This window comes from Gopherus evgoodei, chromosome 4 (genome assembly GCF_007399415.2).
Source record: "Gopherus evgoodei ecotype Sinaloan lineage chromosome 4, rGopEvg1_v1.p, whole genome shotgun sequence".
Classification (NCBI taxonomy): domain Eukaryota; kingdom Metazoa; phylum Chordata; order Testudines; family Testudinidae; genus Gopherus; species Gopherus evgoodei.
In genome coordinates this window covers 126,949,329-126,959,926 of record NC_044325.1, presented here as the reverse complement: position 1 = coordinate 126,959,926, position 10,598 = coordinate 126,949,329, and the positions used below count along the sequence as shown (strand labels likewise).

The 10,598-nt window shown below is 47.9% G+C and overlaps 1 protein-coding gene across 2 annotated transcripts; it reads left to right on the top strand.

Annotated features, from left to right (window-relative positions):
* The first annotated feature begins 906 nt into the window (after positions 1–906).
* On the top strand, positions 907–8,017 carry LOC115651578 (membrane-spanning 4-domains subfamily A member 4A-like). Of its 2 annotated transcripts, XM_030562648.1 has the most exons (7): positions 907–1,025; positions 1,410–1,527; positions 2,097–2,207; positions 2,461–2,517; positions 5,705–5,854; positions 7,344–7,466; positions 7,868–8,017. In XM_030562648.1, the coding sequence occupies exons 2-7, from the start codon at positions 1,468–1,470 to the stop codon at positions 7,913–7,915; spliced, it is 549 nt and encodes a 182-aa protein (XP_030418508.1). In that variant the 5' UTR covers positions 907–1,025; positions 1,410–1,467; the 3' UTR covers positions 7,916–8,017. The 2 variants fall into 2 exon arrangements, with proteins under 2 accessions (XP_030418508.1, XP_030418509.1); XM_030562649.1 differs by lacking the exon at positions 2,461–2,517.
* Positions 8,018–10,598: the final 2,581 nt, after the last annotated feature.

The window sequence follows — 10,598 nt, the reverse complement described above, 5'->3', positions numbered from 1 at the left end:
CAGCTTTCCCAGCTGGGTCCTCTGCCTGGCCTGGAGGGGACAAGGGCTGGGATTGTAACAGATTTGTGGGGGCAGCTCTTGGATGGGCAGAGAGAAATGTTGCTGTCTATTGGGAAGTGAGGAGGCTGACTGGGGCCAAGGTGTTTGTCTATCTGGGAGGTGTGTTGGATGGGGGCAGACACAGGAAATGGCCCTGTGATTAGGCTATTTGTGGAGGGGAGGTGCTGTGGCATGGGCACAATGCCAACCCCTGCCCCCTCAGTAGATAATTATCACCCTGGGTGCGACTGCCTGAATAACTGTCCCAGGGGGTGAAGGCTGTGTATGGGAAGTGGAGTACTTGCCTCAGTGGGGAGACAGAATGTTGTATGGGGTCAACAGGGAGAGCTAGAGGTGAGGTAGGGGGAGATGTGTGTACATCCTGGAGGAGGTGGGGGCAGCTCTCCAGGAATGGCTGGTGGTTGTGATAATCTCTCCCTGAGTGCTGAAGGGTAGTGGAGTGGAGTGGTTGGGGAGAGGGGTGACCTCCTTGGCGTGGCCATCTTGGTATACATCTCTTTCCCTGGTGGCCTCTCCAACATATTCACATCTCTAGAACTGCAGATCCCCTCAGCCACCTGCAGCCACTCATTCCCATCCTCTGGAGCCACCCAGGCACACAGGCAGATGCATGGTTTGGCTCCCAAATGGGCTATGCCCCTTGGCGCCTGAGGCACTGTGATCTTTCCTGGCTATGTGGGAGCTGACAGGCCCCTTCCTGCCTCAGGATCCCCATGCAGGGGGAGAGCAGGGGCATGGTGACTGTGCAGGGAAGCATGTGCTGAGTTGTGTTGAAAGCTCCTTCTCTGTGGTAAGCATCCGGCAGCCCCACAGGAGGTTGGGACACTTCCTGGCAGGCCTCCAAGGAGACACAGAGGATCCACTCGATCTGAGGGGAGCAGCAGGAGAACCAGGCATAAAGCTGGTGATTAGCACCCACGCTGGGAGCCTGGAGCCCACCTCTGTGCCAGGACAGAGAGACCCAGGTGAGTGTGGGGAGGGAGATATGGATGAGGGGTGTCAATGGAGAGGGCAGTGGATAGGATAAGGGGTTTGGGGGCTGGATCACTAGAAGGAGTGACTGGCCTGAGTGGGGTGAAGGACCCTCTGTGACAGGACAGGACCCCTGGCCAGAAGAGTCTCTCATCCTGGGACCCCTAAATCTATGCCCCTATCACAGTCCCTTCTGCTTCCAACTTGTCTCCTAGCTAGACCAGCCTGTTTGCCCTCCCTAGGGGCATCACCCACAGGCACCAGGCAGATACTCCTGGGGATGCGTCTCTCATGAGGGGGCTGTATGGGCTGGGGTGGGGGAGATGACTGCTCCATGTTCTCCTCAGATTGACACTACCCCGTTACTCTCTTCACAGGCTCATTTTCAGGAGTCCACGTGGGAGTTGTTCTGTGTCACCACACCTGGGGACCACCATGTCGGAGCTGGAATCCCTGCTGCACAGCTTCCTCAGGGTGCAGCCCAGTGTCTTTGGGGTGAGGCCTTTCCCGGGGAGACACAGATCTGGGGCTTCCTTCCCATGTCTCCTGCCTTGGCCTCCCTGATGTTCCCTCCACCCACAGCTGGGGCAGATTCCCTAGACCTGGCTCTGTGGGCAATGGGGGCTCAGCTCCTTTACCTCCCCCTAGAGATGAGGGTGGCATCCTGGGGGATGGGGAGAAGATGGGTGGGGATCCAGCAGTGCCACTACCTGCTCTGGTTAAAAGGAGAGGCCAATCTTCTCCAGGGCCTGCTCCTCTGCTGCCAGGACTCCAATCACCTATCTAAGGGTCTTCAGTGCTCTGGGTCTCGGGGCTCTGCACTGGCGCATAAGGCTACTTGGGCTCCCTTCTGATAAGGCTTGAAACTTAGAAGAGTTGGGGCAAGTAAATGCCCATGTGGTTTATCAGCACACAGCCCCCCACCCTGGCCCAGATGCCTGGTTCAGCAAGGCTGGCTTGTGCTGCCTGCATTCCAAGGGATGGCATCCCTGCACATTGGTATCCTTAGTGACTGTGATGTTCCCCGCCCCCTTGCCAATGGCTGCAGCGTCTCTCATTGCCAGGCGGTGCTAGTGGTGGTGGGGCTGCTTCAGGTGGCATTCGGAACCATCTTCGTCATCGACAACTGCACTTACACAGATGGTGTCGGCATCCACTTCTTCCCAGGAATCCTGGTAAGAGAATGAGTTGTCTCAGCTACCCGTGCTGGCCCACCCATCTCTGCCAATGCCCTTCAACCCTGACCTATAGCCCCCCTGCCCTGGGCTCCCTACATGCAGAACTTTGGTGCCTCTCAATCCCAGCCCTGCCCCTCCTGCAGCTCTGCTGAGGCCCTGCAGTGCCAGCCCTGCTTTCCTAGTGCTGAGTAGCTGTCTCTCCTTCAAAGCCCTGACTGTTACTCCTTGTGCTCTGACTCTTTCCTTATAGTTATCCTTGGCTGGCATCATTGCCATCGCTGCTGACAGAGCACCTAGCATGGCCCTGGTGAGTGACCAATTTTGCCCCCCCCCACACTCCCGTGAACAGCATGTTAATCCATAGCAGCTGTGATAAGTGCCGGGGAGCAGGGAGCTTCCTTTTGTGGACACCCATCCAGCCAGTTAACTAGAGAATCCCTTTTGGTAGCAGTTCTCTACTTGCTTTACCTGTAAAGGGTTAAAAAGTCAGACTGCATGGAGAGGTAAAGGGAAGTGAGTGGGCACCTGGCCAAAAGAGCCAATGGGATGGCTAGAACTTTTGGACCTTCCTGGGTTCCAAGGGGTTTTGCATTTGGGTGGTGGCAGCATCTACCTATCCAAGGTCAGAGAGAAGCCGTAACCTTGGGAGCTTAATACAAGCCTGGTGTGGCCAGTATTAATGTTTAGAATCCTTGCAGTCCCCCACCTTCTGCACTCGGAGTGCCAGAGTGGGGAATCAGCCTTGACATGGGGGAGAGGTGGGATCATTTTGAACCAGAAGCACAGACCTCAGGATTTTAAAAGGACATATTTTTCCTTTTGGCTGCTTGAAAGCCAGAGAGGTTTTTTTATTTTTCTTTGCTGCCTGAGGGGGAACAGGCACACAAAGGGTTCAGCCTGCAAAGCCAGGGAGTCCAACAAGCAGTTTATTTTTTTTCTAGATTTGTGGCAATAAAATAACTAGGCTAGAGTAGGGCAGCCTGTGCATGAGGTTGAGGTCAGGCACCGAAACCTTAGAAAAACCAGTCTTCCCAAAGCAGCACACCATGGAGAAGATAGACCCAGATCAAGCCCAGACATCCAGCTCCATGATGGAAATGCAGGGAGGGAATGGGGGACCGGGAACTTCCCAGGAGGGAAGGATCAGCCCTCCCCCAACCAAGATCCAACACGGAGGGATACCCTTAACTGAGACTGAGTTCTGACTGTGGAAGACAGGAATTTCGTCCTATAGATGATGCGCTTGGAGTGGAGCAAAAAAGAGAGGCAAAGCGTTTAGAGTTGGAAGTGGAGGAGAAAAGAGAGGTGAAACGCTTGGAAACAAAGTGCTTGGAGGCAGAGTTAGAGCTGGAAAGGGCTAAGCTGGGTCCATCAGGTAACCCTAACAGTCCTTCTCCAGGTACTGCTCCCCATTCCAAGAAATTCCCCACATACAAGGTAAGCGATGATACAGAGGCCTTCTTAGAAAATTTTGAAAGGGCCTGCTTTGGATACAACACCCCTATAAACCACTATATGGTGGAGCTGAGGCCACAACACAGTGGATCCTTAGCATACGTAGCAGCTGACATGCTTAAAGAACACGTGAATGAGTATGAACTTTTTAAACAAAAGATCAGAACGAGGATGAGACTAACACCTGAGCATGCCCATCAGCGAGCGGTTCAGAGCCCTAAGGTAGAAACCAAATGTGGCATTTTCCTGATGCCTACCACGTTGTAAAAAATTGGGATACCTGCATATCAGGGACAAATGTTAAATCTCTGGAAGATCTGTGTCTCCTAATACAAATGGAGCAATTCTTAGAGGGTGTTCCTGAGGAAATAAAAAGGTACATCCTGAGGAAATAGAAAGGGAAGCTCAAAATTGTAATTGAGGCAGGGGAGATTGGAGCCAAATGGACGGAGGTGGCGGAGAAGAAGAAAGCTAGTAGCAGTCGCTGTGGACACTAAAAGGGGCAACCCTAGATGACACCTGTCAAAGTTAGACTCAGGACTCACAGTTTGTCAGACCACTCTGTTTTATTAGCACAGCGCTCTGCTAATAACATCCAGATAATGTGAGCACCATGCAAGACACAAACTATCTTATTTATACAGATAAAAGGGCGAGCACTTAACAAGATAACAAAGGAAGCAGAATCTGATAAGTTTACCTGGGCTAGGCATGCATATCTTATTTCTTTACTAACTATTACCTATCCTCTGTTAATGTTTCGCCATTAGCACCCTTGTTTATGCCTAATGTTTCTTTTCCTGGCACCTGGATTTCAACATTTCTTATTTCTGCTTAAAGGTACATACAACATTTCTTTAATCTATTCTTATTTTTACAATTTAATTCATTCTACTTTCACAATCCCTCCTTTTGGTCAAGCTCACGCCATGACCAAAATTTTACTGGTTCCACAAATCAATAGTTCTTTATTTCTTCATCAGTGATATTTAAAATCATCATATTAGCACTCTGGTTTGGGGCAGCTATCTGGGTGATACAATTCTGGATACAACAGAAGATTAACTGAAAGCATACAAAAATCACTAAAATTCCAAACAGGATAGTTAGGGCTCCCTGAAACAACCAGTTTCCTATGCCAGAGAAATTGAACAGGTTACTTAGCCACTTCCATAAAGAACTCCACTCTTCATGGGGAAGATATGCGATTTGTTCTAAGTGGCTAGCGCGATCTATTACCTCATTGGTATTGTCAGGTATAAACACACAACATTCTTTTCCAATGAGAGCACAGGTCCCTCCTTTGGCCGCCAGCACTATGTCTAATGCCTGACGGTATTGGAGGGCCACCTGTCGGATCGCCCCTGTTTCTTTGGCCAGGTATGAAAATCATCAAAATCATACCTAGAATTGCTTATTTGGAACCCAGATATGTAAGAGGATCAGAAAATGTCTAGAAAGATCCAATTAGGTTTATTTTGTTTATTTCTTATGGCTTGTGGACTCCTCTATGCTAACCCCAGATGCTTTTGTTGCTTGTAACCTTTAAGCTGAACCTCCCAAAAATTATTTGAGGTGCTTAATTTTTGAAATTGATCTTTTAAAAATCTAGCAATAGTCTTAGTTTTTTCAAATGTATTTCTTTTTGTTTTTAATGAAATTTACAATTTTTAAGACAGGGTTTGGATTTTTGAGTATTACGAGGTTCGTGCACATGTTTTTTAGTTGGCTGGTGGCAACAGCTGATTTCTTTGTTTTCCTTTCTCAGCTTTTCCCTGAAGGGGAGGTGAAAAGGCTTGAGGGTACCCCACAGGAAGAAATTCCCAAGTGCTTCTTCCTGGGTTCCAAGGGGTTTGACATTTGGGAGGTGGCAGCATCTACCAATCCAAGGTCAGAGAGAAGCTGTAACCTTGGGAGTTTAATACAAGCTTGGAGTGGCTAGTGTTAATTTTTAGAATCCTTGCGGGGCCCCCACCTTCTGCACTTGGAGTACCAGAGTGAGGAATCAGCCTTGACAGCATAGCTCTGCTGTCTTCCAGATGAAGGCCTGTCTGGTGATTCAGATCATTGCTGCAGCTGTTGTCATGGTGATCAACTTCCTCTACCTGAGGGACCTGCTCTCCTATCTCAGTTTTGCCTGTGATCTCCAGGACCAGCTCCAGAACTGCCGTGTGCACGATCAGATCCTGGTGGGTCCCCTGCAATCCCATGCCCACCCCTGCCTTGTTTTGGGAGGCCATTGACTTTTTTTCTAGGGGAGGTATATGATCCTGGGGGATTCAGCCTCTATCTTTTATGCCTGGGCTTCCACTCACCCCCTCAGTTGCTATAGATCTGAAGGCCAGAGTGGACTATTGTGATCATCTAGTCTGATCTCCCGCATAGCATGGGCCAGAGAATGTCATGTCGTAGGTTCTTTTCTCACCCCATTACTGTAGTATCTGAACACTTTACATGCTTTAATGTATGGATCCTGGGAAGCAGGGCTGTGCTATTATCTCCATCTTACAGATAGGAAAGGCTAACTATCATCACGCCTAAATACTCATGAGGATCTGGGCCTAAGTGACTTGCCGTAGATCACACAGGACATGGATGGCACAGCCAGGGATGATTGAACCACCCTTCCTCTCCCAATAAATGGACTTTACCCAATAATTCCTGCCCAGCTGAACAATACCTTGTGGGCTGAATTGCAGAATCTATCTTAGAAAAAGAACCAGTCTCGATTTAAGGACTCCAAGTAGTGGAGATTTCAGCCCATGGGAAGCTGTCCCAGCAGTCCAGTGTCTCAAGATAGGCACCCCCCATCACTAAAGCCACTGGATAACTGTGGGGAATTGTGGGGGGTTTGTTTTCAAAATCCTGCTCAATTTTCCTTTTCCTCCCACCCCATCCCAATTTGTGTTGGAAAATCTGTAGGATAGTCCCTCAATGCCCTGGACATGAATAGGATGGTTGGCGTTTGGATTGGAGGTTACTAGAAATCAAGTTGACTTTTGTTTGTCTGATCATTCGGTGTTTTCGAACAATTCTACTGACTTTATGCAATGTGCCTCTGAAACTGCATGTCTTAGTTAGGGCAACCTGGGACTCAGGGGAGCTGGATTGAAGAAACCTTGTGGTTAAGGCACTGACCTGGAAGCCAAGAGTTCTGAGTTGAGTTCCTCAGTCTACCACAAACTTACTGTATCACCTTGGACAAGTCACTTCATCTCTTGGTGCCTCAGTTCCCCATCTATAAAATGGGGATAACAGTCCTTCTAGTCTCCCAGCTTTTGCCTGTTTTTGACTATTTAGACTGTAAGATCTCTGGGACACAGATCCTCTCTTACAATCTACTCTTAGCGCAATGGGATCCCAAGCTTATAGATCCTACTGTAATATTAAATCATAATCATAGTCTGGTAAAGTGTCCAGCACATATTAGGTGCTGCATAACTAAGAAATGAATGATGACTATTCACCCAGTGTAGAATTCCTATGGTGCACATTTCCTATAGTCCCCAGCATCACTTACAAGGGGGCTGGACGAAACTCTTAAGAAGATATTGCAGCAGTATAAGGGACCATCCCCCACAGACTGCCTGTGGGAATAGATGTAGTTGTGTAGCTATAGTTTCTATGCTGGTTTCCAGGGAATTGTCTGTAACACTCTGTCCCTGGTCTGTTCTCTAGATCTACTGCACAGGCATGCGGGGCATTGCACTGTTCACAGCAACTCTGGGGTTGTGCCTCACTGTTTCCCTGGCAGCATTTGGATGCAAAGCTGTCTGTTACCAGAACTCTGAAGATGATGTGGTAATTAAACAGCAGCTGAATAGGGGAGAAAGGGCAGAGAGAGAGACTAGGAAAACAGGGATCTTTATTTTAACAAAATAGCTATAACTACAATCACACACAGCTCCAGTTCCAGCTTTGTCTTTCTTGTTGACTGCAGGCTACACCTTGCTTGGAACTTTATACAGAACAGCCACCTAGTGGCTGAGTAATATGCTACACACAAATTATATCATTACACAGAAGGTGGGTGAGAACGAAGGGAGGCCTAGGGTGAAGTTCCTAGGTACAGTGCCTTTTTATAGCAGGGCAATCAGGATAGGTGGGTGCTGGGAAGAAGCAGGATGGCAGCCTGGGGGTTGGGTTTCATCACTGCTGTATGTGTGGATTACTCAGCATGCTGTGTTTCATTTCTTTTCCAGCCCATTGTTGCCCTTAGCTCTCATGAGGTAAAAGCAGATCCTGAATGAGAAGGGTGCTCTTCGTGCCACCAGCCTGAGTGACACCACCAGACAGCTCCCTCATGGAGATGCCAGTGGTACCCCTGCCCCGAGCAAGTGCTGCTTCACTTGTGAGCAATAACCCATGGCAAGGGGTGGGGTCAAGTACCCAAGCAGGGCAGGATTCTGTGCCGAGGGGCACAGCTAGGCAGACCTTCTCCCAAGTGGAGATTGGCAGATTCCCCACCAACCCCTGCCCCGGTGACTATTCCTACTGGCTTCTCCACCCATCTGGCAAATGGCCTGGATTCTCCCCTGGTCAATAATGGCCTCTATTTCCCCACCTGAGTACAATTAAAAACTGTACCCAGCTAGGCAAAAATACAGGCCACTGACCAAACAGACCAGAACACTTTCATGCCCCTGGGCCCCCTGAGCCACTCAGATCCAAAGGAATGAGAAAGGATGGGGTTATTCATGAGAACAAAGTCACTCGACCATTTGCAGCCCTGGCCTAGGGAGATGCCCCTACAGTGACTTCAAAGGGAGTCTGCACCCATTTACACCTGGACTGAATTTGACTTGTTTTGTCACCACATCACATGATAGTGCATTATCCCCCATATGGGACCTGTTCATATAGGACAGCACTATCAAAAGTGGGTGTATGCAGGGATAATAGGGGTGGTGGTACTTGGTGAGTGTGTCTTCAGGGACAGACACAGGCTTCAACTTGACCTGGGTTATTGCTGATCTAAAATGTCTCTGGCTTTCATTTTTTTAAAACAAATTAAACATTTCATTAAACCCCAGAATTTCTTCTATTTCTGGTGTATCAGGAAAAAGATCTTCCATGGATGCAGTGTCTCCCATCCCAATGGATGCAACAGTCCTGACTTCAGAATGGTTCTATACACTAGAGCTGAGCAAACACTGGAATTCCATCCATTAGGAATTTCTGACAGTTTGATGCTGTTTCCATCCAAATTAAGACAAAATATTAATTGTTCACTGAACACAAAGTGTTGAAAATTTTAATTCAGAAATGTCTAAACACTTCCTTTTGCCATTTGCTATTGAAATGTTTTGAGATACTTCAGTGTTTACAGCATCTGCCTTAGATGCTGTAGTGCCTCATGGGAGTTATAGTTTGGATGCAGGATGCTCTAATTCTTCTTTATGGGCTTTGTTCCCTTGCTGGACTACACTTCCCAAGATGCATCATGCAGCTTGGCTAGAGGGGAGGCTGAGTTGCAACATGGGAGATGTAGTCAGTCAAAGGTATCTGGCCCATGGAGGAGAATTGGAGAATGAGGCACTGTAGTGCCAACACAGACCTAATTTAATGTCAAACTGTCTCAAAACAAAACTTTGCTTCAGTTCAATCACCTGAAATGTGTTGATTAGGGTTGAAATGGTCCAAAATTAAATCTTTCATTTTGATTTTTCTGACAGAACTGAAAAAATTCAACAGAAATCAAAATTTTTCCACAGATAATTTAGATTTTGTAGAAACTGTTTTCTGTCAAAACCCCCTTGAAAATTCCTAACCAGCTGTAATATATACCTTTCATATGGAAAGCCAATGGTCAAGGATAGAATCCTGTCATTGTGGTTACCCCTGTCACAGAACCCATAAATTTTGCCATTAATATGGACCCTGTGGCTGTGCATTAGCATGTTGTTAGTTCACTTTGATTTAGTCCTGTTTCTGAGAGGACTAGATCAAAGCAACCTAACCAACTGTTAATGCCTGGAAGCTGACCTTATTTTTCTGTTGCATGAGCAGAGTATTAAATGCGCTTTTTAAGTGAGACTGGGCTGTGACTGATACTATCTTGTCATGGTAAAATTATGCATCTGTACCAATGGCATATTACAGCTCCTGAGTTTTGCATTCAGTCAGGAAGTGCCAGAATTTTAGACTGCAAGCTCCCCAGGCATGCATTGTCTCTTCATCTGTACCTATCTGCTGCCTAGCACTACAGAGTCCGGATCCTGAGTAAGGTATGTGGCTGCTACCCTGCTATACTTTAATGAGAAGAGAATTCAGAATCTCTCATCTTTCTTCACATGGATGAAGCTGCAGTCAGCAAGACAGGAAATGACATGGACAGACAGCAGTATTCTGCGAATGGCATGCAGCCAACATTGTTATTGTGGACACTATGACAATCGGGATCCATCTCAAACTCTTTGCAAAAGAAATGGGTATGAGCAACATTGGCCTAGATTTTACCCTGCCCCTTGTGGTCAAAGGATGAAAACATCTGGGATCATTGCTTTCCCTGTATCATTCTGAGGCTATATAGGGCCCTGCTCTGTACTCAGTGTATGTTGGGGCAGCTCTGAGACTCCTGAACTTATGTTTGCTTCCATGGGCCTAGGCAGCTGAGAATATCCATCAGGGGGTGCACTCTGACCACATGCCTGCCTCTCCCCTGTTCTTCCCCGCTCTCAGGGGCTGGGAGCTGATCTGGTGCAGCTCTGTACCAAGGGGATGCAGGCTTGCACCACGGCAAGGAGAGCTGGGTATAAAGCATGCTCTGTTTGCGGGAGCTGAGGTCTGGCTACAGAACCAACTTCCACAGGGGATCACTCCAAAACCTTCCTCCTCAGGAAAGCTTTTCCAGCTGTGAAGGGATAGTCCTGGCTTTGAAAGGGTTAATTATCATGAGGCCAATTAACTCATCTGGCTGCCCCTACAGGCCTA